Source organism: Aspergillus sclerotioniger (assembly GCF_003184525.1).
Source record: "Aspergillus sclerotioniger CBS 115572 chromosome Unknown BO94scaffold_1, whole genome shotgun sequence".
NCBI classification, from domain to species: Eukaryota; Fungi; Ascomycota; class Eurotiomycetes; order Eurotiales; family Aspergillaceae; genus Aspergillus; species Aspergillus sclerotioniger.
Genome location: NW_020290991.1, coordinates 1154089 through 1180693, shown reverse-complemented (window position 1 = coordinate 1180693; position 26605 = coordinate 1154089). Strand labels below are relative to the sequence as shown.

At 50.3% G+C, this 26605-nt stretch overlaps 11 protein-coding genes and 1 non-coding gene across 12 annotated transcripts; 6 read left to right on the top strand and 6 right to left on the bottom strand.

The window, feature by feature from the left end:
* Nucleotides 1-6: 6 nt before the first annotated feature.
* On the bottom strand, nt 7-2589 carry BO94DRAFT_529920 (RNA polymerase-associated protein). The gene is made up of 4 exons (XM_025610555.1): nt 2034-2589; nt 1205-1947; nt 1011-1150; nt 7-960 (listed from the first exon to the last, which is right to left on the bottom strand). Exons 1-4 carry the CDS (start codon nt 2246-2248, stop codon nt 229-231), a joined length of 1830 nt encoding a protein of 609 aa, XP_025473314.1. The 5' UTR covers nt 2249-2589; the 3' UTR covers nt 7-228.
* Nucleotides 2590-2755: 166 nt separating this feature from the next.
* BO94DRAFT_529919 (demethoxyubiquinone hydroxylase family protein) lies at nt 2756-3746 on the top strand. The gene has a single exon (XM_025610554.1). The coding sequence runs from the start codon at nt 2824-2826 to the stop codon at nt 3586-3588; it is 765 nt and encodes a 254-aa protein (XP_025473313.1). The 5' UTR covers nt 2756-2823; the 3' UTR covers nt 3589-3746.
* Nucleotides 3688-5042, bottom strand: ltpA (tyrosine protein phosphatase LTP1). Its single transcript, XM_025608860.1, has 3 exons — nt 4964-5042; nt 4528-4862; nt 3688-4472 (listed from the first exon to the last, which is right to left on the bottom strand). The coding sequence occupies exons 2-3, from the start codon at nt 4595-4597 to the stop codon at nt 3907-3909; spliced, it is 636 nt and encodes a 211-aa protein (XP_025473312.1). The 5' UTR covers nt 4598-4862; nt 4964-5042; the 3' UTR covers nt 3688-3906.
* Nucleotides 5043-5941: 899 nt separating this feature from the next.
* chsA (chitin synthase class I) lies at nt 5942-9848 on the top strand. Its single transcript, XM_025608859.1, has 6 exons — nt 5942-6423; nt 6692-6867; nt 6929-8563; nt 8610-9011; nt 9059-9556; nt 9606-9848. Exons 1-6 carry the CDS (start codon nt 6405-6407, stop codon nt 9618-9620), a joined length of 2745 nt encoding a protein of 914 aa, XP_025473311.1. The 5' UTR covers nt 5942-6404; the 3' UTR covers nt 9621-9848.
* Nucleotides 9849-9917: 69 nt separating this feature from the next.
* Nucleotides 9918-9988, top strand: BO94DRAFT_t29. Its single transcript has one exon. It is a non-coding gene; the product is annotated as a tRNA-Gly (tRNA).
* On the bottom strand, nt 9984-10949 carry BO94DRAFT_529916 (uncharacterized protein). The gene is made up of 2 exons (XM_025610553.1): nt 10396-10949; nt 9984-10289 (listed from the first exon to the last, which is right to left on the bottom strand). The coding sequence occupies exons 1-2, from the start codon at nt 10892-10894 to the stop codon at nt 10132-10134; spliced, it is 657 nt and encodes a 218-aa protein (XP_025473310.1). The 5' UTR covers nt 10895-10949; the 3' UTR covers nt 9984-10131.
* Nucleotides 10950-12072: 1123 nt separating this feature from the next.
* On the top strand, nt 12073-12724 carry BO94DRAFT_619657 (CinA family protein; the record flags this gene model as incomplete). Its single annotated transcript, XM_025616880.1, has 1 exon — nt 12073-12724. The coding sequence occupies exon 1, from the start codon at nt 12149-12151 to the stop codon at nt 12722-12724; it is 576 nt and encodes a 191-aa protein (XP_025473309.1). The 5' UTR covers nt 12073-12148.
* Nucleotides 12725-14902: 2178 nt separating this feature from the next.
* BO94DRAFT_505869 (P-loop containing nucleoside triphosphate hydrolase protein) lies at nt 14903-17110 on the bottom strand (the record flags this gene model as incomplete). Its single annotated transcript, XM_025609557.1, has 1 exon — nt 14903-17110. The coding sequence occupies one exon, from the start codon at nt 17108-17110 to the stop codon at nt 14903-14905; it is 2208 nt and encodes a 735-aa protein (XP_025473308.1).
* Nucleotides 17111-19682: 2572 nt separating this feature from the next.
* BO94DRAFT_619655 (uncharacterized protein) lies at nt 19683-21016 on the bottom strand (the record flags this gene model as incomplete). The annotated part of the gene is made up of 4 exons (XM_025616879.1): nt 20575-21016; nt 20462-20509; nt 19925-20403; nt 19683-19868 (listed from the first exon to the last, which is right to left on the bottom strand). Exons 1-4 carry the CDS (start codon nt 20675-20677, stop codon nt 19683-19685), a joined length of 816 nt encoding a protein of 271 aa, XP_025473307.1. The 5' UTR covers nt 20678-21016.
* Nucleotides 21017-21256: 240 nt separating this feature from the next.
* On the top strand, nt 21257-23975 carry BO94DRAFT_592414 (uncharacterized protein; the record flags this gene model as incomplete). Its single annotated transcript, XM_025616144.1, has 4 exons — nt 21257-22328; nt 22390-22804; nt 22859-23171; nt 23225-23975. 4 exons carry the CDS (start codon nt 21257-21259, stop codon nt 23714-23716), a joined length of 2292 nt encoding a protein of 763 aa, XP_025473306.1. The 3' UTR covers nt 23717-23975.
* A 259-nt stretch (nt 23976-24234) lies between these two features.
* Nucleotides 24235-25617, top strand: BO94DRAFT_552146 (NAD(P)/FAD-dependent oxidoreductase; the record flags this gene model as incomplete). The annotated part of the gene is made up of 2 exons (XM_025613581.1): nt 24235-25275; nt 25306-25617. The coding sequence occupies 2 exons, from the start codon at nt 24235-24237 to the stop codon at nt 25615-25617; spliced, it is 1353 nt and encodes a 450-aa protein (XP_025473305.1).
* Nucleotides 25618-25848: 231 nt separating this feature from the next.
* BO94DRAFT_541350 (NAD(P)-binding protein) lies at nt 25849-26433 on the bottom strand (the record flags this gene model as incomplete). The annotated part of the gene is made up of 2 exons (XM_025613042.1): nt 25849-26125; nt 26192-26433. The coding sequence occupies 2 exons, from the start codon at nt 26431-26433 to the stop codon at nt 25849-25851; spliced, it is 519 nt and encodes a 172-aa protein (XP_025473304.1).
* Nucleotides 26434-26605: the final 172 nt, after the last annotated feature.

Sequence of the window (26605 nt, the reverse complement as noted above, 5' to 3'; positions counted from 1 at the left end):
CGAATGCTGGAAGAGAATAAAACTGCTTTATTCTTTATGATGCAGCGCCCCAGGATGTGTCTCGTTACGCCAATTAACACCGCCCCATATGAAATACAAACCGACGCTGTCTCAAATGCTTCCCGAAGAACAAAATCGTGCCGTTTCCATCAGAAGCCGTCGGCTAGAACGCATATGCTGTGTGTATGATGCTATTGGAACTGTGTCCAGAATCGTACTTCCCTATGATCAAATCTCGATATCGAGCTCCAGATCCAAGGCCGCAATGTTCTCATCATCCATGTTCCGGTGCCTGATGGACGCAACGCCACCTTTGCTGGTTCTCTTTTGAGTGCTCGCGGGGGTGGCGCTGCGGGCAGGGGTACTTGCTTTAGATGGTGTCTCAGAAGCAGTGTTATCCTGACTAGCGTTACTGTCCGGCTTCGGTGTCGAACCGTTTCCATTGACGTCGTAATGAGTCCTCGCTTGGGTTCTGACGCGCATAAACGGATTGAGGGTGGCTTCTCCACGAGCAACTGCTGCTGCTGCTTTACGACTTGCCTTGCGCTCTTCCAGTTGCGCACGACGCACGTTCTCGTAGTTGAGCTTCTGGTTGCGCAGGTTCAGTTCAGCAAGACGTTCATGCTCAGACGGCTTGTCCGCACGTGGCTTGGAGACACCAGTGTTAAGGGCAACTTTCGGTGTCGACATGCTAGCTAGTTCACCCTCCAATCTCTCAGCTTCCGCATCATCACCAGCTGCTCTAGCAAGCTTCAGTTGCTTTTCCGTTTCCACGCGTCTGAAGAACTTAGACTTGGTATCCAACGAGCCTTGCTTGCGTAACTTCTCATTCAATTCCTCATTTGTGAACTTGTGATTGAGTAAGCGGTTAATATCCGTTACCTTGTTGGCCGCCGCCGACCTCGTGGCCATCTTGCAGTCTTCGACGGCCATGGTTTGACGATACCGATTGAATTCTGCCTACAAGACATCAGTATAATGTCAAAGAAGACACTTGGATGGCAGTATACCTCTGTGAACGGGGAGTCGGAGCAAGCGACGAAGGGAAACTCGCGCTCAGCCTTTCCATGTGCCAGGACAGCATACTGGTTCGTTACAAACGACCTGCCGTTTTGCCCTTCCATAGCATAAGGCTTCCCCTCAGTGAATCCTACAGACATTAGCGATGGAAGCTTCCAATACGACCACAGGGACGGTGTCTTACTCTTAATCAAGCAAAGGCGGTATTCATTTTGGCCGGTTTCACGGTTCGGGCCTATATTGACACGGGCATAGCATCCGGAGATCGCGTCATCGAATCCTGGGTAGAAGCAGACTTGGGCGAAATTAGTTCGTCCCACACGAGCACGCTGAATGTCCCTAAGTTCGACAGGTGGATCGTCTTTAGGCAGCGATGGGGAGCGTTCCCGATCATCCCACTCGACTTCACTCTCGCCCTCTGCATCTTCGTCGGAGATCCTGTCATCTCGAGAACGTGCCTTCTGATCCTTGACTGGTTCACGGCGGCGGAGCTCATCGCGTTTGCCCTTCTGCTCTCGTTGGCGCTTGTAGGCCTCGATGGCATCTGAAGTTTCTCCGACTTTCCGGCCACCAAGCGTCATCTTCTGTCGCGAACTCTTGCGGTTGCCCTCATCCAGGTTTGCCACACTGGCCTTGCGTTTGTTCTTCTTCGCCTTGCGAGCTTCTTCGCGTTCACGGGAGGCTAAAAGGCGACGAAGTGCGAGGTCCTGGTTGTGGCGATCGACCTGTTGCGCACGCTCAGAGAGGATCTGTTCCCGTTGGATCTCGGGCATCGCCATAATCTCCTCTTTGTCCTTAACCGAATAGTAGAGTTTCTCGTAAGGGAATATAGGGCCTTCGTCTTCAGCTTCTGGGGCAGAGCCTTCCGAATCTGATCCAGAGTCTGATTCAGACATGCTAGCAGAGTCGAGCGACTCAGCAGCTGATCTAATGAGAGTTAAGTGTCAGTCAAGCCCTGACGCTGTAGTAAAGACCAGTTGTGGTGCCACAGAGACACAGCAAATCAAACATACATTTCTCCATCCTCCTCATCGTTTCTTCGCGACTTCCGGCCTCGTTTGACGGGCCTAGCAGTACCTTTGCGACCCATGGTTGTTGATGTGTTTGGAGACTGGGGGGAGGATGAACGAGTGGGAGATGTGACTCTCTCCTTAGAGGCGGGGGATGCCTCCTCGTCAGAGGAATCTCCCGCAAGAGCGAGGAGCTCGGCGTCGAGGTCGTCAGCCATAGTGAATAATGGCTGAGGTTGCCTTGGATATCAGGTACTGAATAACACGAGCGGTAAGGGAAGCGGCGCTAAGCTGCTCAAGAAGGAAACTGCTAACAGAAGGATAGGTGACTTCCAATCAACAGGAACAGGTGCCACCTGGGCCGCAGTCGCGCCGAGTGAAAAAAGGTGTTAGGTGGCCAGAGGGTAGCGAATCGGACAAGCTTGCTGCATACAAAAAGTGCAATACACTGGCAGAAATTGTCGTATATAGTGTCGCGCTATTGAGCGGAGGACAGTGGAGGCGAAAGGGTGAAAGATGTTGTCTGGGTGGTGTGTTAAGGCGAAAGTGGTGAGTGAAGTGAAAGCAGAACCGGGAAGCGAAAAGAAGCGATTGGAGCGATTCTCGAGGCTCGTTCATGACGTTCCGGTCCAGGGATGGCGTGCCAAGGCGTGTAAGCGCGCGGCTGCGGCTTATCGATCATGTTGGACCACCTCGGAACTCATGGCAGCATCTTGAAATCCTCCCCGGCCTAAAAATTGACCCTTGAGCCTTGGAGCAGCATCCAGTCTGTAAATTCAGCGTTTCCCACAACATGAAAGCCCTCGGTTTGCTCCGGAGGGGTCCGATCACCGCTTCACTCCGGCCAACACTTCCCGCAGTCCTTGACTTCCTCGCGCCTTCCACGCTACAAACCCGTCGCCAATACAGCTATATGGCTACGCAGCAGTCCAGAGCGAACCCCAGCACATCACAGCAGACTTATGGGTCGTCAAAGCCAAAGTATGTTCTTAACCAGAAACAACGCGAGTTCCTCGACAGAGCCCTCCGTGTCAACCAGGCCGGCGAGCTAGCAGCCACCTTAATCTACACCGCGCAGACACCACAAGTCGTGCGTTCTCATCCTCACCTACGGCCATTGATGAAACACATGTATGATCAGGAGGTCGGACACTTCAATACCTTCAACCATCTCATTGCGAAACATCGAGTGCGACCGACGGCTATGTACCCGGTATGGGAAGTTGCAGCGACATTTCTGGGCTGGTCGACCGGTGTGATGGGACGCGAGGCAGCTATGGCCTGCACGGAAGCCGTGGAAACAGAGATTGGATCGCACTATAACGATCAAGTGCGGGAAATATTGTCTTGGAAGGCGGAGGCCGAAAGCCGGGGTGAAGAGCTTGATGAGGAACTTGAGGAAATGCTGGTGACTTTCCGACGGATTCGCGATGAGGAGCTGGAGCATCTGGACCATGCTGTTGAAAACGATGCGAAGGAAGCCCGTCCATACGATCCGCTGGTCAACGTCATCCGCTACGGATGCAAGGCAGCCATCAAGATCAGCGAGCGGGTATGAACATCAATAAGCCATCTTCGAGATATTTGTCACGATACAGCCAAAAATTCTTGTAAAATCTTGGTTTACTGCTCCCAGGCGAGACACCACTGCTGACATGTCCGACATACTGTATTTTATTGTATTATATACATTCGATGCTCACGCTTAAAGCGTCTTCTAAGAGAGTTTCTACTCCTTGATACGATGCGTAACAAGTCTGCTCACTGGGTTTAAGTAGGCATAAAACCACAGGGTACTATCTTCAACCAGACACGCCCATATACCTTTAGCGAACGGGGCATTCTGTGAATGCCAAAGTCTATGGCCCCCACCTGTCTAGTCTTCCGACTCAGAGCCCTGATGGTTTTCCAGATAATCCAAGAAGCTCTTAGAAAACCGCACCACCTGTTGGTACACCTCCTCAAAACCATTGACACCGCCATAGTACGGATCCTGAACAACCTCACCACCTCCAACTCGTTCATGCAAGACACCGCCGGCACCAAAGTCACCAAACAGGCGCACCTCTGCTACCTTGGCGCCCGCCTCCCCGCTTGCCGCAAAGGATGCCGCAGTCGCTGCTCGAGTGCTCTTCGTGCCACGCGACGCGGGCACGGACTTATTCATAGATGCCAGAACTGACTCGCGAACATCCAACAGATCGCGTAAATTATATTTGTCCATCGCAAGAAGATAGTCAAAATCGAGGAAATCCTGCTTGGTGACTTTGCGGGCGGCATGCTCGTAATTTGTGACGTTGTGGCGGCGGAGCGTGGACATGGTACGGGAATCCGGGGATTCGCCGGCGTGGTAGGCACCTGTTCCGGCCGAGTCGATTTCTTTGATCAAAGAATGTGAGGAGGCTACATTTCGGAAGACACCTTCTGCCATGGGAGAACGACCTTTTGGGTTGGGTCAGCTTGAGGTGTGCTAAGTGCGGGGTGGGAAGGGGCGTACAGATATTGCCGAGGCAAACGAAGAGGACATTGACTTGCCGGCCAGCGGGGGTAGTCTTTGTAATGGTCATTATGGTTGTGTTCTTGAATAGCCTTTTCAAATCTATAAATCTATTGAGGAATGCGCTCAGCGAATGCGAACGAGAGATTGATGGTTGATCAAGTGGACAGTTGCAGAATCTTTATCGATAGCGGAGGGCGGTACGGCGTAGCTCTTGCCTGATTTATGTGGCATTCACACATAGTGACCCTGGGTTGTGACACAGAAGTTTTCCAGATCAACTCTTTCTTTGCCTTTCCTTATTCTCTGTGTGTAGTACTCTATGCATATGCAGACTAATGCGCGTTAGATTATAATCAGACCTATCGTGGACTGCTTGCTGAAGGTTATATAGATGGTGCTGAAACCAGTCCGCTTAACAAGGTTGCGAGCACACCTTGGAGTTGAGGTGGACTTGCATGTTACAAAGTCTCATAGACTTGAGGACCGAGAAATTAGAATTGTAGAGGATTTGCCATGTGTCCGACTGAAGGATTGACTTGCGCCACTCTTCTTTCCAGGACGTGGCTCTAGTTCCCGTTATAGGTCGAGTCAGCCTGATGGGGCAACCGATACGGAGTACGAGCCCGAGGAACAATCTAGGCAGCTATCTGTCATCAATTAGTGGAGCAACGTCTGCAGTAGGGGGCAAAGAATTGTAATTGTTCCTATGCGATGTCCTCTTAGCAGTTAAGATCCGTACTATACCCGGAGTGGTCCATGCTATTCCCAGTAGTATCCTCCGCAATATGACGTCCCCCGGGGAGATGGCCCGATGCAGACAGGCAACTGCTTTTTCGCTCCAATGGGGCGTATCTGAGGAGACAGCTAGGTAAGCTGCCTAGAGGATATAAAAAGAACACGAATGATTGATGCGACCAGTCACCCCGCTGTCTAACGTGCCTCAGGACACCGCCGCACAGCGGGTGGCTGTGAGCAAGGAAGGCTGACCAGCTGTTGGCCCAGTGATGAAGTGGAGTCTGGGCGAGCCATGGCGTTGCACAACTTCTACCCATGGACGGCTGGGCGGGATTGTTTCAGGGGAGGAAAATCACTCCGGGTGGGTGAAGACACCATTAATTGTCCTTATTGTAAAAACTGGGTATCCGCGATGAGGTAGCGCATTCATGAATAGTACATACTAGCTAGACAATGATTGTGTTCCCCGTGGGTGCCTGTAGAATCGGCCTTGTTATCGCGCAGTGGAGTTCTCGTCCTGTTTGTTATGACCCCGACTCGGGCTGGATGGCCCAATGGAGGAAAGTAAGATGGTGAACCCACCTGACTAGCCTTGTCCGCGATGGTTAGGCCTGCTGCTGATCCTCTCCGACGCCCTTCTGATTCGTACTTTGGCCCTTCCGCCGTCTTCAATCTATCCCAGTCTGCTTGCCGTCATTGATCGTCCCCGCGGTTCCTTGGTCAACGGGCCTCATCCTTTTCTACTTTCATCGCGTAGTGTCCTTCCTGCTCGTGGCGCTGCTACGGCGATTCCGATCCGCCGGCACCAACAGCCACGGTCCAAAAAAGCTGTCTTCCGCAACCATCGGTTCGACCTCGTTTCTGACATACTGACTCCAGTTATTCTACCGCAATAACTATCGACCCTCCCCCTCTCTTGTCCCGTACATTCCTTTCCCCATAAAACTAGACTCGCCTATCATATCCTGAAACTTCCGCCAGCAACGGAGCTCCCACGCTATCGCAGCGACCTGAACGCTCGCCGGTTCACATTCCACCGGGACTCCTGGCGCAATCTCCAGCCCGGTTCCCCTGGTCAGGAATTTCCAAGGGGCGTGGTTTATTGGGACGGTTGACTGCCCGAGGCACTATCGGCCATCATGTCCTATAATCGGTTGGGTAGGTTCTTAATAATTTCTCCGTCCGTGTGTTGTCTACTTTAAACAGATTGCGCGGCCGTGAGTTGTCGCGCATCTATCCCTTCTCCGCATCAATTTCCCTCCTGAAACCTTAGTGTCTGGAACGAGCCTTACCTTCGAAGGGAATTTGCTCGTATATCGGCGCGCAGGGCAGCAGACCATTTGACCGTTGCGCTGGCACCGTCGCCCTGCTATTTTTTCGAATCGCGCATCCGTCACAGGGCGTCTATACTGACAGCTGATTGTAGGAGAACCCTATGGGGAGGAAGACAGTCACTCCCCCATCATGAATCCCCACCATTTAGACGCCCGATCCCCTTCACCGGGGCGCCCGTTACATACTTATCAACTTTCGGATAATCCCTATATGCCTCAGGAGCACTTGGAGATGCCCTCCAGCGATCGGCTAGCAGAACAACCAACTGTGAGGATTTCCCTGGAGCTAGGAGGGATGATAAGGCTGACTGACCGCGCTCGTCGACTAGTACTCGGTTGAACGTCTCCCTAACTCTTATGGTCACAACGAACTCTACGAAGAGCACCAACCTCAAGTCTACCCTGGATACGAATATTCTGTGGAACCTGAAGCACACCACGATGCCTATTATACCCAACCCTACCAGCCTGCTGTAACCCCGCACGAAGACTATGATCTGGGGCAATATCCTGAGCATCAGCAATCATATACAGACGATCGTGTCCCGATCCTGCAGCCCGACAACCCATTTGGGCCGGATCCTTATGCCGATGAGTATGAAGATGAACCTACGATCGCTCCTACACCTAGTCCGGCGCCGGTCCGCCGATGGAAGACAGTCAAGGAAGTACAGCTCTTCAATGGTAACCTCGTGCTGGACTGTCCAATTGCACCAACACTGCTCAGTCAAGTCCCGCACGCCGAGCCTCCGGGCCGAGATGAGTTCACGCACATGCGCTATTCTGCAGCCACATGCGATCCGGCAGATTTCTTCGAGGAGCGGTTTACACTGCGCCAGAAGCTATTCGCCAAACCTCGGCATACGGAGCTTTTCATTGCGGTAACGATGTACAATGAGGACGACTTCCTCTTCGCCCGAACGATGATCGGTGTGTTCAAGAATATCGAATACATGTGCTCGAGGACGTCGAGTAAGACATGGGGCAAAGACGCATGGAAGAAGATCGTGGTCTGTGTCATCAGCGATGGTCGTGCGAAGATCAACCCGCGAACGCGTGCTGTCCTGGCTGGTCTGGGTTGCTATCAGGATGGAATTGCGAAGCAGCAGGTTAACGGCAAGGATGTCACGGCACACATCTATGAATACACCACACAGGTGGGTCTGGAATTGAAGGGGACCCAAGTCCACCTCAAGCCTCGCACTGGTGTGCCCGTGCAGATGATCTTCTGTTTGAAGGAAAAGAACCAGAAGAAGATCAACTCACACCGCTGGTTCTTCCAAGCATTTGGTCGCGTGCTGGATCCCAACATCTGTGTGCTTTTAGACGCAGGTACCCGGCCCGGAAAGGATTCAATCTACCACCTTTGGAAGTCTTTCGATGTTGACCCAATGTGCGGAGGTGCTTGTGGTGAAATCAAGGTCATGTTGTCTCACGGAAAGAAGTTGCTTAATCCCCTCGTTGCCGGGCAGAACTTTGAGTACAAGCTTAGCAACATCTTGGACAAACCGTTGGAATCTGCATTTGGGTTCATCTCGGTGCTGCCGGGTGCTTTCTCTGCCTACCGTTATGTCGCATTGCAGAATGACAAGAACGGACAAGGTCCACTCGAGCGGTATTTCCTAGGTGAAAAGATGCATGGTGCCAACGCAGGCATTTTCACGGCGAATATGTACCTGGCAGAGGATCGAATTCTTTGCTTCGAGATTGTGTCCAAGCGCAACTGTCGCTGGCTGCTCCGATACGTCAAGTCGTCCACTGGCGAGACCGATGTCCCAGACCAGATGGCCGAATTCATTCTACAGCGTCGCCGCTGGCTTAACGGCAGTTTCTTCGCTGCGGTGTATGCTATTGCCCATTTCTACCAGATTTGGCGAAGCGACCATAGCTTCATGCGGAAGTTTATGCTCTTCATCGAGTTCATCTACCAGACCATCAACATGCTGTTTGCTTGGTTTGGCATTGTAAGTAAACAGTCGGATTCAGTTGGACTGTGACTAACCAAAACAGGGTAATTTCTTTTTAGTTTTCCATATCCTCACGGCGTACCTGGGTGATGATTCCCTGCTGGGAACGGTTGGTAAAGTGCTCGGAGTGGTGTTCGAGTGGCTTTACCTTGCGACTTTGGTTACTTGCTTTGTATTGGCGCTCGGAAACCGGCCAGGCGGGTCGAACAAGTTCTACATGACAATGGTCTATTTCTGGATCGGAATCATGATCTACCTAGCCTTCGCTGCGGTATTTGTGACAGTGAAATCGATACAGTCGCAAGTGGAGAAAAACGGCTTCACGTTCACTGATTTGTTCACCAACTACCAATTCTTCTCTATTATTGTGTCTCTGGGGTCCACCTACGTCATGTGGTTCCTTGCATCGTTTCTCTTCCTGGACCCGTGGCACATGTTCACCTCCGTGAGTACTCTGCTCCCGGCGGCATTGGTCTTCCTGACGCTGTATAGTTCATCCAATACCTTTTGCTCACGCCGACCTACATCAACGTACTTAACATCTACGCCTTCTGTAATACTCACGACATCACGTGGGGTACCAAAGGTGACGACAAGGCGGAGAAGCTGCCCTCGGCCAACTTGAAACCGGGCGGCAAGGTGGATGTGAACATCCCGCAAGATGATGGGGATCTGAACGCACAGTATGAGGCGGAGCTGGCCAAATTCGCGACGAAGCCACCGAAGGAGGAGAACAATGTGTCTGAGGAAGACCGCCAAGCCGATTATTACAAGGGATTCCGCAGTGCGGTCGTCCTGGTGTGGGTGTTCTGCAACTTTGCCCTAGCCGCTGTGGTGCTCAGCGCGGCTGGTCTGGAGGAGTTCAGCACTGACAATGACTCGACCGAGAACACGCGCGCCACGATCTACATGGCGGTGGTCCTATGGAGTGTTGCGGGACTGTCACTCTTCAAGTTTATGGGAGCCATGTGGTTTTTGACTGTGCGAATGGTAAGTTGCTCATGCTATGCTAAATGTGCTCTGCTAATTGGAAATGTAGTTCCGCGGCGTTTAGTTTATTGGCGTTTGTTTTGGATGCCTGTGTTTCTCACGGGTGACGGATGGGCAGTATACCGCTGCAGGCCGGTATGGTATGATGATGACGAAGCGACAAGCAATGATGGTTCATGATCCACGCGGGCGACACACATACCCGGTGTTTGTTGATATGATTAGATAGTACTCGTATGTAACATAGTCAGATGCATATATGGTCTTACATGATCCTGCTACATAATCCGGCTCATGACTCGGTTTTTACCTAACTGCTATGCGTCATATAGCATTAATTTATTTTGTATTTCAACAACTAGCATCATTGGTCTAGTGGTAGAATTCATCGTTGCCATCGATGAGGCCCGTGTTCGATTCACGGATGATGCAAAGCAATTTCCTTTTTATTTTTTCTTCCCGTCCGAACCGTATACAAGCTACGCCAAATAACCAACAATCAATCCATTCGACAACAATAATAACACACACTACCCCCCAATTCCTCCTACATACCTAATCTTAAGTACTAAAATTCAAGCCTTCGAACCCACACAAAGCGCAATTCCCCCCAACACCAACCCCATCCCCAACCATGTCTCCTTCTCAATCACCTTCCGCTCTACATACCATTCCCCGAGCACGGTGAACAGAAACGCACTTGAATTTGCCAAGGGAACGGTCAATGATAGTTCTACTCCTGTTAGCAAATACCCGTCCATGTTTGCATATAAACCGCCCTTCTCTTGATAGTAATAAACAACCCCCAGGAAGGATAAGTAAAAATAACAGAAACATACCATGTTTCCCCACCAACAAAAAGAACCACACACTACCTGTTAGATTCACCACCAGGGGAATGGAATACGCGGGCGTGCGAAGAAGATTGATTACTGTCCAGAAGATAGAGGTGAGTTTTGTTCGGAGCCAGCTTTTGGGGCTGGTTTGGTTGCGTATCCAGGCTGGTTGGGGTGTGGCTGTGGCTGGGGCTGGGGGTAGAGTGTGGTCTTCTTCCTCTTCTTCGTTCTCGTCATTATTAGTGGTGTTTGTGTTGGTGTTGATGGGGTCGGTGATGGGGGTTAGGTGGACATTGTCGTTATCATTGTCGTTGTCTGGTTGGTTGGTGGTGGTGGTGGCGGTGGGTGGTGATTGTTGTTGCTGTTCCTGGCGGGCGGAGAAGTCCGCGGCGGCGCGCCGGATGAAGGGGGTTGTGAAGCCCCAGGCTACCCCGACTAGCAGGAACGAGAGGATGTAGTTAAAAATGGGGGGCTGGGAGGTTTCGGGTTCTGAGGGATCCATTGTTGGATGGATGGAGATATGGATTTGGTGGTGTGGTTGTTGGGAAGATTAATGGTTGTTGCAGTAGGCTTGGATGCGGATGCCGTCACCTTCTACCCCCTTTTAGTCCTATTCGGGTATGGTCATGGTGTCACCACTCTCCATCTCCATTCCAGGATGAACTTTTTGAACTTCATCATTTCTATCTATTATTATATATATTGTTTATGGTTGTTGGAATTAGGTCTCTTGGGGTTATTAGAGGCTTTTCTTTCTAGGGAGGTGCTACAGCCTTACCGGTCAGGCTACAACCACACTACTAATCCTATACTCCATTCACCTAACCAGGAAAGGCTTACTTTTTTACCTACTAGTAGGATCCTCACAGCCTTAACCTTCGACTGCCTAAGGCTGTGTTATAAGTAGTGCCTAAAGTCTTACATACGTAGCTGATGTCTGGAATGCCTGCTCGGGGCCTATAACATGTTTTATTCTAATATATAGTTATATCTAATATATCATGACTAAACCCTTTTCGTGGAACTCTCTGTGAGGCCTTTAGCAAGGTTATTTCTTAGGTGAGATTTCGTGAAATAAGACCTTTATGATGCCAGAATTATGCAAGGTCCTTGTTGAGGTAAATCCGACACTTTGAAATGTGTTCAAGAACTTCAACATACTTTCCAAGGCCCTAAAATCTATCTAGTAGAACATTACACAAAGGCTCATAGTTCCCAGAATGGTCTATAGTAGGATCCATAACCAAGCAGACAGAGTATGGGATTGATGTGGCTGTAGCCTAGCTCTTTGCATGGTGCCAGCTAGGTATGCAATGCGGATGCATGTCTGTTCTTGGGAGGTCATCAGACACTAAACCCTGTGAGATATCCAATATGGTTAGATTGTTCCAGGAGCCTGCAAGGGTTGTAAGGTGAGGCTACAGCACTCCATTTTTGTAGTGCTCAATGTGCTAAAAGATGTCTTTGTCTTTGATTAGGCAGCCATATAGACAGACCACCACTATCCCTCAACGCGTTAATGAGCATGTTCCAGGCCATATGCATACATACGCGTGAACAGCACAAACAATCATAAAAGACACCACGGAGACACCTCCCATATTTACATAAGCAAGGCTGTACATCAGACAACAACATATAACAGCTCTCACATCCACGCTGTCCTCTTCTAATCCTCCCCTCTGTACAGTTACTAGACTTAAAAAGAACACCCCTTCATCCCCCTCTCAAAACCATCCCCAACCAACCTCCCAAAATGGACATATTCACCCCCCACCCCCCACACCGAACCTTCACAATCGAAGAAACAGCCACCACCATAATCCAAACCCTAAAACAAGCCAACCAAACCCTCGGAGTCGCCGAGTCCTTAACCGGCGGCGGTCTCATGGCCGCCATAACATCCATATCCGGCTCTAGCGCTGTGTTCCACGGCGGAGTAGTCTCCTACGCAACGCCCTTGAAACAAGAGATTTTGGGTGTGGATGAACAACTTATTGCCAAAGAGGGTGTTATTCATGCTGAGGTGGCACGACAAATGGCAAAGGGTGCTCGGAGAATCACGAGCCATGGGGACAATAAGACGACGTGGGGGGTGGGAACAACTGGTGTTGCGGGCCCCACGCCGCAGGATGATAAACCGGCTGGGACGGTCTATATTGGGGTTGCTTCTGAGAGAAGGGTTTGGGCTTGGGGGCCTTTTAATTTTTCGGGTGGGAGAGAGGAGGTTCGGCGGGCGACGGTTAGGGAGGCGCTTTGTTTGTTGAAGGATGTGGTGGAGGGGCGGGTGTCGGAGGATATGATAGTATCTGAGGTTGAAGGGAGGGGGTGATGGGAGGGTTTGGGGTTTATCTGGGAATATGGATTTATGAGCAATTTATGGGGTTCATTGGGTTTATATTGGAAATATGGCAGCTTGGAGGCCTTTATAGAGAGAGATCTTGGCTTGATGATTATATAAAGCGTGGGTTGGAAATATCTATAATTTTCTTTATAGACTACCCAAAGCATTAGGGGTCTAAAGTAATAAACAGAATCCATGTGCATACACTAAGACGTGTAAAACAAACTGAACCATGCGGCATATAGCGATCCCGACATCGAGTTTAGAAACTTCGTTTTATCCAGGCGGTGTCAAGTTATCAGCCTTGATATAGCAGATGGTAAACCCCACATGGAGGAGCGAAAGAAACATCTTTGTTCCTGTCAAGGAATAACAGCTTTTTGAAGTGATTCAACGCTGTTATATCCTCTGCTGACGACAGTATGGTTTGACTGCAGGTTAACAAATAATACTCAGCCCCATGAAAGTCCTTATGCTCATATATGCTGAGATGATCAGAAAGCTGGCATAGAGCCTCCAATCAACCCCATAAGGATCTCCGAGAACATATCAGTATCTCCATTCTCGAAATTTCTGAGAATACTGGGATGTGCGTAGTCTCTTCGCCCAAATCCTGCCCGATTTCGTTCGCAACCCAGGTGTTGCGAGCGAACAGACAGAAGCCAAAACCTTGTAATCGGTGTTCGTCCAGGCTGGTAACTTGAGGATCCATGTGATCCGTATAGAAAAGGCAGGAAGTTTTAAAGATGCGCTCGCTCTGACGCGAATAAGCCCCGAAACTTGTAACGGTAGAACACAATGGCAACAAGAAGGTGTGAAATTGATCAAGCTTCCGTGTTGGAATCTGATTGAAGGAAGCAGACTGAAGCAGTCTAGGTCGCGATCACGACCAAAATGGGTTTGTACATCAAGCTTTGCTGGAGACAGGCAGATTAGATGTAGCCCAGTACAATTTCGATGTACTGGGTGAAGCTGGATTGAGTCACTTCGGACCTCACATCTCCGTCAAAGGGAAGTGGCGTGGGACGGGTCGGCGTGCACTGGGATATATTCTGGAACATCCCATATAAACGATTTTCATCCTAGGTAAACCATCAAGCATAGCATCTGTTGGGCCCACCATCTTCAATAATCAAACACCGAATCCTAATATTCGCCACCTGCAGCCATTTCTGCAGTTGACTCTGTATGCCTCTGCCCGTCGTTCAGCGTGATAGCCTGCAACGATCATCTTCTCGAACCGTATATGGCATTTTCAGCATGCTAGTGCAGCTGGCTTTCGGCCTTGACTTGTGGATGCCCTCGTGTCGGTACTTGATGAACCACCATTCCAAGAGCTCTGCCCTATAGGATTTTTTTCTGTTCAGAGTGGTGCTGCCTCTTTGTCTTCATCTTGTATGAATGTACAAGTCCGAGGAAGCTTTAGAATTGATGAATATATAGAAATAGGAGGGGCTATATATAGACAAGCATCTGACTGCAAAGATGATAATAACCACATGGCAGTAATGCACGTGGGAATATCCCATCTGCCTTCAGTCCTGCATAGTACAATGTGGCACAACTGCCTAAAATAGCTATTGAGAGCAATTTGATGACCGTGAACTGGAACGCACCCCGGTGGTGGGGAGTGTCATATATAGCCCTTCGTTTCCCCAGTATCTAAGGGATAATACCGATGCTTCATCTTGGAGATGATGTCGAAGAGGAGAATACCAATTTCTTAGGAGCAAATGAAAAGTAGTCCTCCGAGTGAGGGCTGGGTACCATCCTTGAACAAAGAGGCAGTGGCCTGAGAAAGTTATCTTTGGACGGAAAATTACGCAGTCCCCCGGGAGATCCCCGTACATCAATGGAGGTGGAGATTTTGAGTGTTCATACGATTTGAGGAGTTCAGACATCTGGTAATTATACCATCATCTTAGCGCTATGCGATAAAGGTCATAGGTAGGTTGTCTTACGTACGAGAAGAGGCCAGCTGGCTCTTAGTGTTTATAATGAAGCAGGTCTGCACCCGAATAGCTAATTCTGTCTAGCAACGTAGGGCATATAGAATTTATAGAAGTTGCACTCTGATTCATAGATACCGAGAACCCGAAAGACACGCTGCAGCACTTAGATCGATCACCCCCATGTTGGTCTGACAAAACAGAGAATTTCATGTGCTCACTTGTCACCAGTGTTATCAGGAGTGTCGTTTTCATCTTCTTGTCCTCGCTGATGTAGCAGATCTCCCAGAGAGGTGATCACTGTATCCATGGAGATACTGAGGCCAATGGACAAGTCGCCAGGGCTTTTCTGCATCTTATACACTTGGAAGATGATGTTCCGAGCCAATGTCTCAATATCACGGGCATTTGCCCACGACTCTGTCTTTTGAAGCCGGGAAAACATGCTCAACATGGTCGAATATTTCTCACCACTAGGATCTGAGCCATGTCGATCCACGTTTATATGGAGCTTCCTGAGCCGTGCCTCAAGAAACTCAAAACAATGCGCCGGGCCCATTGATGGAAAGACGATATCTGTTGGAAGACGAGATCGCAAGCCCGGATTCATCTGGATTAGCCTGTCCATGTCGTCCGAGTAGCCCGCAAGAACAATCACGAGTTTGCGAGCGTATCGGGGTTTTGTCATGCAGTCGACCAACTCGCCAATTGCTTCTTCAGCAAAGGTCGAACTGTGGCCAGTGGATGTGCCTGCTAACCGATAGGCCTCGTCTATAAACAGCACCTTACCCAAAGCTCGCTCAAGCAATTTGATGACTTTGGGTCCTGTTTGTCCAACATACTCGCCAGTCATATCCGTGGCAGTACATTCGATAACCTCGGAGGTGGACAGAAATCCCATGTCGTAGAAAACCTGGCCCAGAATGCGGGCGGTCGTAGTTTTGCCTGTTCCTGGGGGCCCCTTGAAGACATATGCAAATGGCACGTATGGACGCGGATCAATCTCGCGAAGTCGCATACCGGCTGCCATCTGCTGATAGTCCTTGAAGAGGGTGATTATAGGGTCCATGCCAATCATTGTCGAGAAAAGGGATTCACAAGCCTTGCTAATCTTGAAGGCTCTATCATATTCCGAATCAAAATCGACAGGCTCGATCATTTTCCCCTGCCGGTCGGAGACACCCTTTAGCCTCTTATTAAAGGCCGCTTTTGCTTTACCGAGCAGATTCTCCACATCACCCCCATTCCCAAAGTTAGGCCGATCTAGAGCCCGGGAAAGGACCTCTATGGCTGCTTTTCTGGCTTCATCGGTGGCTGTCAACCCATCGCGGGACATCTTCAAATCGAGTATTTCAGCGAGCTGGTCGACTGAGTAGTCCTGGAAGCGAAAGGCTTCCTCTAATAGAAATCGCCGTTGCAAGCCAGGGTTACTGTTGTCGAAAAACTCTTTCATCTGGTCCGGATAGCCGGTTAGAATGATGCAACGGTCCTCGCCCGGTTTACTCGAGATGTTTGCGACCAGCGTGTCCACAACGGCGATTCGATGCGAATCCGATTCATTGGTCCCATGTCCAGATCCCTGATAGAGCATGTGGGCGTCATCAATAACCAAAACCTTTCCCTCAGTGGCGCGGAGTATCTCTCTGGTGTTTGCTTCTGATTCGCCGGTGTGTTGTCCGATGAAATCAGAGGGATCCTTCAATACAACGTCGCCACTGGAGATAAGACCAAGCTCTGCAATAAGCTGTCCGTAGATTCTGGCCACTGTAGTCTTACCGGTACCTGGAGGGCCCAGAAATACCCGATTGAGAGATGTCTCGATTGGGGGCAGACCCTGGATCTCACGGTGATAATTGGTATTTGCTCGAAGTGCGAGGTCATCAATCATCTCTTTGACCTCCTGGAGACCAATCATACTCTGCAGTTGCTTCCAGCCCTCACTCCTTTCTCGCATGTCTAGTGGGGCTGGCCCGAGAAGGTCGGACTTCGTCAGGAAGTAGTAGTTGGGAGGCTTCTCACACTTCGCCGTCACGCCTCTCGATGACCGGCATAGCCGCGAGGCCTGACGTCCCATCACCTGCTCTAAGACAGTTCGTAGAGCCAACATATTGGTAAATGAAGTATCCGTCCGCCTGCGACAAATTCGACGAGCAAGAATTTTCATATTTTCACCATCCCAGCCCCCCTCGACATGAAGACTGCGCTTCTTCAGTATGCGAACCAACAGGCGGTAGATCTCTTCATTGGAGTAATCTTTGAGATCCATCTTCATGGTGAAGCGACGAGAGGCTCCCATGTCACAGAAGTCTTTGGGCGGTCCAATCAGAATTAAAAAAATCTCTCCAGTATAGTCCTCCATGAATGCAAGAAACTTGTCAAATGACTTGGGATCTTTAGTAAGCTGGTCGGCCCGGCGGATGAACATAACCTAACCCTGTTTAGTGCAAGGAAATCAACCCCAATGTAAAGAAAGACAGAACATACGCCATCGTCTGGGTACCAGCGAGAGAACTTAAGGTTTCTTATGTAGTATCCCGCATAATGGCTATGTTGCCGCGGTACAAGATCGAAGCAGGCGAGAAATTCTGCATAGAACTTGGCCACGATTGACTTCCCTATTACCATTGCCATTAGCCGAACGTTCTACCAAATAGAGTAAAAGGACTGACCAGTTCCTAGATTTCCAGTGATCACCATGTCGCATCGTGCTTTTTTGAAGTCTTCACCCCGGAATTTACCGGCTTCGATCCGGGCTTTGAGGTCCAAAAACTGCGCCTTGATCTCCTCCTGGCCAATCAGGCACATGACACGGTCCATCAATCTTTGTAGGCGTTGGCCGTTCTTGGAAGGGGTTATTCTTGCTAACCTTTTCTGTCTGAGCCATTCCAACCGTGAAGGTGAACCATCGTCCATCTCGTCGACGTTGGATTCAAAGTCTTCAAGGCTTTGATCCAAGAAGGTCAGATCGTTTTCTCCCTCTTCATTTGCATCATCAATGCCGGCTCCTTCTGGTAAATATACCCATCTTTTGAGAAAGTATTCGATATCTGTGCTAGAAACAGAGTTGGCGTCATCGTCTATTTCGTCGCCATTTTCATTTTCAGCTCCTTCGGCATTTTCGTCGTTATTACTGCCGTCTTTTTCGTCATTCGTATCTGAAATACTGACTTTTTTGCTATCCTGGTGGATTTTGTTCTGCTGGTCACTTTCGCTGCTGACACCTCCCTCGCCATTGCTGTTCTCATTGTTGCTTCTGCTACCACCTTCGGTGCGATCTTCAATTTGACCGTTGTTGGGATTGTCATTTGTATCATAACGGTCAACTTGGTTGTCGTGGTTATTATCGTTCACTAACTCGATGACCTCCTTTTCGGGTTCACCTGCATTGTCGGCTTGCTTCTTGTCGTCAGGCGACTTCCCAGTTTCATCCGGTCCTTCGCCAGCAGTACACCTGGTTTGTTGCCCCTCATACCTTTCGCTGGACAAATTCGCGTCCGCTAGACTGCCCTCATCAATGTCCGCTTGACAATACTCTTCATAACAACGAGGGCATTCACCCTTTCGCACACCATTTATCTCCTCGTTATTGTCATCGTGGCACGATTCACCAGTGTCTTTTGACGAGTCTTGATGGACGGTGTCGGATCCATTTCCCTCCAGGATACCGTGCTCAGGACTATCAGGAGAAGAGGACATATCGCTTGAGACGGGATACCCTAGGTGCTGCCAGTCATCAGGATTTGAAATAGCGCCCGCAGACTTGGGTGAATCGTTATCGACATTCGGATGGTCATCACTTTGTTCAGTGGTCGTAGGGACTGGTTCTTCGCCGATAATCTCCACGGTAACGTCTTCGACTGATGGGGCTAGGTCGTCTCCCATTTTGCTGTCAGCTCTCCTACTTGGGTTTTGGGTAGGTAAAGAGATAGAAAACCTAATGAACAGACTCACTTCTCTGCGGTAGATTCGGAGATACTTGTAGAATGCCTTCTCGTTGCGGTAATCAACGTTGTAGACCCTGCCTAAGAGACCAGGGAGAGAGGCAGTAGAGCCTCATTGCAAGGATCGTAGGCAGCGACGCTGTAGCCTTGGAGTTTCTACCTTTAGGGCGGGCATATTAAACCGACATATGCAGTGTGCGTTCTGGAGAATAGCCCGAGGAATCATCAATCGCGCGCCTGTGCATAGAGCTAACCCGCATGCAGTCAGCCAGCAAGTCCCCAGCCTTGCCACTTTTATGAGCTTGAGGCTCTGGGTACACTCAAAAGGAGACCGCCTTGTAGATGAGAAAAGGGAAATCGCAGACTGGTGACGTAACATGCTAAATGTAGTGCTGGACTCTGAAAAGGATTTTAACAAATGTGTGCAGGTATTGGAGAGCCTGGGGTCTTGAGTAAGTGCATAGATTCACCCAGATAGCTGTCTTCTGCTCTCTGCACTCACCAATGATCGGCATGAGCCACTCCCTTCCCCTTGCGTGGCCGGGGATTTCGATAACCACGTATCTAGTATTTCAGAGAGCCTCCTCTAGCACCATCTAGTGCAACATGCCTAGCTCTGGATATGCAACGAACAAGCATATCGGATTTACACGGGCCAGACAAGGCAAAAACACTGAGTGTTTTTCTTGCGTATCGGGTCCATTGGGTGGGTGGTATTACCTGTTTTGAGGCTGCTGGAAAAGACAACTAATTGTCCCTACAGTGCAGTGGGATGTTCACATCGCTCGACTAGGGGTGGAAGTGAGGCACCTCATGCCCCTCATGCGCATGCTACGTGTTTTCCTATCGCTACACCTTCCCCGAGATGAGGCCGGTTGAGTGATTCGCATTCATACACTTCGCCAGAAACACACCGCATCTAACCGTGTCTCTACATCCGCGCTGCTATACGAGCTCACTGGCTTGTGTCAAAGGAATGTACGCTGATTCTAGCAAATATAACGGAGGAAGTCCCATTATGATATCTGGCTCTCCAATCAAGTTTGGAGCCTAGACTCAACACCGAGAACAGAAAAATCTGTTCTGAGGCTTCTGTCCAATTACAATATTTAACTGCGGCGCATATCCATTTTTAAACACCTCGTCCCGTAAATCGTCCAGGAAAGCATCAAATTCCGCCGGAGTCTTAGCCACCCCGGGGATGCCATCGGGAGGAATCTTATGACTGAGACTGCGGAACCTCTCCACTCACATGTGAGCAGAGGGCACCTTCCAATGCTCCTCCCGTGCCTTTGCACCATAGCCCAAAGTGAACGAAGTTTGGTAATGTTGAGAAGCCCTGAATCTTGCAGCAACCCTTCCAATTCATAGGCAACATAGATGTTCATCTTGAAGGCGGCAGTACTCCATCTCTGCATTTTGGACATTTTCGCCAGTGTGAGGAATTTGACAGGGTCGAAATGTTTGTCGCGATCTACCCATTGGCGTTCTACGAGCTGCATCCAACCTCCAGGTTTCAGCAGCGAACAGAGATTGGACAGGGTCTGTGGCCACTCGGGACTTTTCAAACCCCAGATGAGGAGACGTTGGTGAATGATGTCAAATTTTTCAACCCATTGCAAATGCTCCGGTACCGGCTTGCGGATGTCCATCTCCCTGAGATCGATGGATGGTTCTTCGGCAGATGGGGGCGGGAAGAGCGCAGAGCCAATATCCACGCCATGGAGAGACCATGTCTGGTTGGGATAGAGCTCAGCTAGAGAACGAAGCCATGTGCCTGCTCCGTGCTTTATCAGTCAACGGGGCACTTTCTAAATACGAATCAACCTACTCACCATCTGCTGCACTGGCATCTAATACCCGCAAGTGGGGATTTGAATCCACTGGAGTGGTGAGCAGAAGACCTTCCGTGGCCGAGAGGATGAAGTTGTGTTTTGTGTCCTGAGACGCTCCAGCTCCTGTTGGTGGTGAGGAAGTTGATAGATCCCCTCGGTCCCAGCGAATGCATTCCCTTCCTGAGTGTAGGAAGCGACAGAGCTTGTGTCTTTCATGTCGATACAATTTCAGGTCAACTTGGAAACATTTTCTACCTGGTAGGTAGTCGGAAAACTCCCCTTCCCCCACCCTAGCCAAGAATCCTCACTTCGGCTAAGGTAGAGCTAACTGCGTGAAGTTGTGAGCTCAAGATGGACCCTGATCTGATCGCGGAGATCCGGGATCAGAGAGCATGTTAGCTTTGCCTGCAATTTGATGATGGTTGAATCGTCCCTGTCAAGTGGTCATGCATCCGCCAATTCGGCTGCGTTGGTGTATCTTATGCCCCACGGCTAATTAATCCAATTGTCTTTAGAACCCAACTAGAGTGCCCTGATCATTAGAAGTTTAAGCTTGAAGGATAGTATTTACACATAATACGTTTCTGAGAGGGAATTCTCTTTGATTATAACAGACTGGAGGGCTTTATTGGTTCGTCAGTCAGGTTGTGGCGGGATCCATTAGCTACCGCTAAACCACTTGCGGAGTAGAGATAAGACCAGACGCCGTACGGCCATTACTTATCGTCTGCCGTACCTCCTGCCCGTCACGCCGACTGACTCCGATGACTGACTGCGATATGACTGAAAGTCGCAATGCCTGCTGAACCAAGAAGACGTCACAATGGCCAACCACAGGCCTGCGAACCATGTCGCAAGTCCAAAATTCGTTGTGACCATGAAACCCCGAAGTGTTCGCGTTGCGTTGTGCGTGGATTAGATTGTGTCTATCATCCTGCTCCTATGACCAAGCGCCGCCCTCCATCTGCTTCTCACGCACCTGCTCACTTTGAAACCACACCGCTCGCAGACCTACTGACTGGCAGTACCTTTGTGCCTTCTACTGGCTCCCAGCTTCCGATCGTACCTCCACCGAGCGCAGAATCCTCCTCGCCGCTGGTTGCAGATCCCGGCTCCACTGCGAGCTCGGGACCTTCTGCTGGTTACAACACAGCACAGCGGGTCACTTTATTCCAGAAGGAATCTGGCCGACATGAAACGACCCGATTCTCCGCTGTGTTCTTCGAGAACGAGGACAGCTTTGGCCCAGCGATCCTTGATGCCGCGAACGTTAACCACGAGCTAGGCCGAGAGGTTGACGTGACAACATGGCCTCGCATGGAGTTGGCCGTCAATACCCTCATGAACTTCCCCACGGCTCGTACATGTGAAATGCTGATGACAGGTCTTCATCACATCCACGATGTCTGGGTGTCTCCAACCATGGTCCGGCACTGTCTGGATCAAGTATGGACGGAATACGGCAATTGTCTTGACCTGCGTAGGACACGGGATTCGGTATCGAGATTGGCAAATGATCTCTTTGCCAATGACAAAAAGCCCTATTTGAGGTTCAACCCTGATGACGACAGCAGTTTTGACCGCATCGGTTGGATGAACTGGTTTGCTGGTCCTCACTTGCGATGGGAAATGGTGGGGATCCTCTTCAGCTGGGCTGGAATGGCTTTCAGACACCGACAGGAATGGGACCCTGTCTTCCATTTACCCGAGCAAGAGGGGCGAAATCGCAACACTGCCGCAGACAAGATGAGGGAGTGTGCTGCTGCCTGTGTGCGGCTTTGCGAGGACCATTTCGAAATCAGTGACATCATGGTCATCTGCATGAAAAACAGCAGCAAATTGCAAAGCATTATCATCAGCGACGAAAGTAAGTTACCTAAATGAGCATAGAGTCTGGCAAGGTTAAACTGAACCTCATTTTGGGGTAGGTGATCGTATACGGGTCGACTATGGGACTGTTGGCAGTGCTTTTATAACAGCGGGATTGCACCGTCAGCCCCCCCTTGGGAAGGTCACGCCATTTTCCCAACACAGAGCTGCCATCGCGTCGTCAATGTACTATCTCGACAAATGCGAAAGTTTGTTCAATGCGCGGCCACCCATGCTGAGTCGCCATTATTGTCAGTGTCCGCTTCCACTTGACCTGTGCGAAGAAGATGTCTACGGGGGTCGGGAAAGATTGGCAGCCGCCGTTGCCAGGCTTGACAAGAATGGCTGGAATACAGAAGGCCACATTTTCACGACAACCTGGCTCCGAGCGCTTGCAATGCTAAGCCCGATACGAGAACGAATTTTGGAGCTCTCATTAAGTATTAATCTACAGTTTACGAAAGCGCAAGTCGAGTGAGTTTCCGGGAGTGTGATTCCGTACTTTTGGCTGATTTCGACTGTTTGCAGGGACATCATCGTCCAACTGAAGCAGATAGTTGCTTCCTACCCCCAGCATATTCAGTATCGTCGTAACTCAGGGGGATTATCTCGGTCAACTTCATACGTTCAAGCGCGAAGCGCTCATGACGCGTACATCATCACCCGCATACAACTGGATGTATTACAATGCCGTTTTCTCCTGCACCGTCTCCTTGTCTCGCGGCGTTTCAGCAGCGGTCAAGACTTGTTCGATACCGCCCAGGAGACTATGTCGGTTATTCTGTCACTGTGGCTGAATCGTGATCAGCTACATGACGTAAACTATGCCTTTGACTGGATTGTAAGTTCAGTCGGCCGCATAGATACGAATATCTGTCACTGATCGCCGTCTAGGCCGTGTCATACGGAGTTCCCTGCGCGGGAATCTTATGCGTAGAGCTTCTGCGAGCGAGTCATCTAGCACCACCCGCATTAGCTAACGATTCTTCGGCGACGGCTGCTGTTTACACGCCTGTTCGGCTTTCCCGGTCGGAGGTTATCCAAAGCCTGACGATGTTCGGAGCCTTGCTTGACTGGATACGACCTACCGATAATAATTCTCAGCTTAGTGTCAAATTCAGAAAGGTTCTCCAGCGGATCATTGACAGTGTGTTTGATACCCTGGGGCCGTTGCAGGACGGGCAGATCCGGGAGATGCCAAATAAGCAGGTGTATCAAAGACAGTACGGAGTACAATCCCAGCAGATGCGTGGACAAAACCTATCTCCCGCCACGGATGGTCAGTACGATATCGATCCCGCGCTGATCACAGACGACGATATGGACTGGTTGAACACTCTGGATTGGACGCAGGGAGGCTGGCTTGATCAGCCTTTTCTGTTCTGACCGGTGCCCACACACCACCATACTCAGCGGCGTAGTGCTGTATGCACCAATTATCCTTTTGTCTTGAAGCAATTTTGATCTCCCAATCGGTACGCGACTGGTAATCTCAAGACCAGATGTACTCAACAACGCCAAATCAAGCATTTCACAGCCTAATCAACATTCCATCAGCACAGAGACACCTGTCCAACGATAGATTTTTTAGATACCAACTCCTGGCTGCACTTAGACTGTCAGCTGTGCTGAGCTTTCGGAGTGCTCTCCTCCTGTCGGAGTAGCGTGGGGCAGTTGAACCGGAGTGGCGGAGTCAATGGGTTGATAAGGACCGGCCCCAATCTATGCAACACCGACGGCCGATGTGATCGCCGACCGGCAGGCTTACATTATTATCGACTATTCAGACGTTCCAGACGGGTCATTTGACCATTGAATGACCATAGTGGGGGGCCGTTAAAGCATCATCACCCGTCGTTGCGGATTCGCTTTGAGTCTAAACACCAGATCTGGCATTTCATATCATGTCTCCCCGCAACTCGTTCAATACGGGCTGCCTGCCTGTTGGAAACCCCACCGTGCCATTTTGGCATCAAGATATTCATGAGCTTCACGACCATCGGACGACGAAAGAGCTTCCGGCCTCTAGCGATGTGGTTATCATCGGTGCCGGCTACGCAGGAATCAGCACAGCCTACCATTTAGTCAAAGGCGAGGCCAGCCACAGCAAGCTCTCTGTGACAATATTGGAAGCACGGGGGGCCTGCTCAGGTGCCACAGGGCGCAATGGCGGCCACCTGCGGCCTGACATGTACGGCCACGTCCCTAAGTTCATGGACCGAGCCGGAATCGAGCGCGCCTTGGAGGTGCCCGAATTTGAAGTCGCACACCTAAACGTCATCAAGTCTCTGATTGAAAAAGAAAAAATCGACTGTGATTTCACCCTCACCCGGTCGATCGATGTGTGGTGCAACGAAGAAGCGGCTGCTAGAGCCAAAGGTGTGTATGACATGCTGGTCTCCTACAATCTGGAGTACATGAAGGATGTTTGCTTTGTGCTTGGGAAGGATGCAGAGGGCATCTCTGGTGTGAAGGGAGCCAAAGCATGTGCTTCATTTACGGCTGGCACTCTTTGGCCGTATAAGTTTGTGCTGCACCTCACCCGATCCATCCTGGAGACCGGCTTGGCAAACCTCCAGACCCATACGCCAGTCACGTCTGTCAGACGGCAACCCTCTGGCGAGTTCATCATTACAACCCCGCGCGGCGCAACCATGGCCCGACATGTGGTATATGCGAATAATGCCTACATCGCGGGCCTTCTCCCGCAGTATAGCCAAGCTATTGTTCCCTGCAAAGGATTGTGTACTCATATTTCAGTGCAAGAGGGCACCAGAACGCCACTCCTGAATAATTCTTACATTGTGCATGAAGAGGATGAGACGCTTTCGTATCTTGTTCCTCGCGCCGATGGTAGCATCGTTGTTGGTGGTGCTAATGCAAGGTATCGTTCGTTTCCGGAGCAGTGGTTCAACAATGTGGATGACTCCACCCTCATCGAAGAGGTGAAGCATCATTACGACGGTTACATGTAGCGGTTCTTCCATGGCTGGGAAAGCAGCGGTGCCCGGGTGGATAAAGTCTGGACGGGGATCATGGGATACAGCTGGGATTCCCACCCACATGTTGGTGCTCTGCCCGGGAATGATAGCCAGTATGTCCTTGCGGGCTTCAACGGACATGGGATGCCCGTGGTGTTTCTGTCGGCTCTTGGGGTTGCCAAGATGATCAATGGGGCCAAGTTCCAGGATACCGGTGTGCCGAGGGTGTTTCAGACTACCCAGGAGAGACTTGAGAAGGTGAAGGACGGTGTGCCGGGTGGTGATATGCTCACTATGAATGGATGATTCTGGCATGGAGTGGTGGCCTGGTAGTATTAGTAATGCAGAATAGTACCAATTCACATTTTTTTTCGAGTTACTGAGTGGTTCTGTGAGACTATGGGGCTTTGTTTGACCCGATTTGTCTCTTTGCTAGAAGGAAGAGTGCCTACAGAATACAACGCCAAGGAAAACAAATTGATGGCAAGTCACCAGCTGTTGCAAAAAAAGATAATATCTGCTCTCATTAATGCCTGTCTAATCAACATCTGTGTTCAAGCTGAGCTGTTCGTACTTCAAGAAATTTTCTCGCTCGCTCTCCAACCGGGCCAGGATGGCCGGGTAAGCGTCTGTGCCCAGCAAGATCCTCAACGGCGGGTTCTCCATGGTGGCAAGATCGTAAAATGCCTTAGCAGCCTTCCGGGGATCACCGGGTCGAGTTCCGTTCCGGGCCATCATCAGAGCTTTGGCGTCGATATGGTCGTACTCGGGATGCCGGTCAGTGAAGGCCATTGAGCGACCGGCCCAATCAGTCCTGGGGGAGATGATCGAATCAGAATCAAGTCACACACGCGCGCTTTCTCAGTCAACTGCAACTCACCTGAAGCCACCGGGCTCAAGGCAGGTGAATTTAATCCCCCATTCGGGCTTAACCTCCTTTGACAGGGACTCAGTGAAGCCTTCGACCGCCCATTTGCTTGCGGCATACATGCTAAAGGCGGCGGCTCCGCGCTGTCCACCAACGCTGGTGACCTGTTGGATGACGCCCCGGTTCAGCACCTCTTGGATCAGGTCATGACCGAAGCCGGTCGAGGTGCCGGTCACTAGGAAGACTTTGGGCATGATGTTGGAAGTATACTCAGTCAATTCAAATCGGCACAGCTATGGTATGGGCTCGCTCTACCGAGACTGTTCAAAGAGAGAGGAATGGCTGGGTGAGATGCTGAACTGAATGTTTTCTGAAGGCCGGTGCAACAGTTCTAAATAGAAAAAGAGCTTCTAGGCATGGTACCCC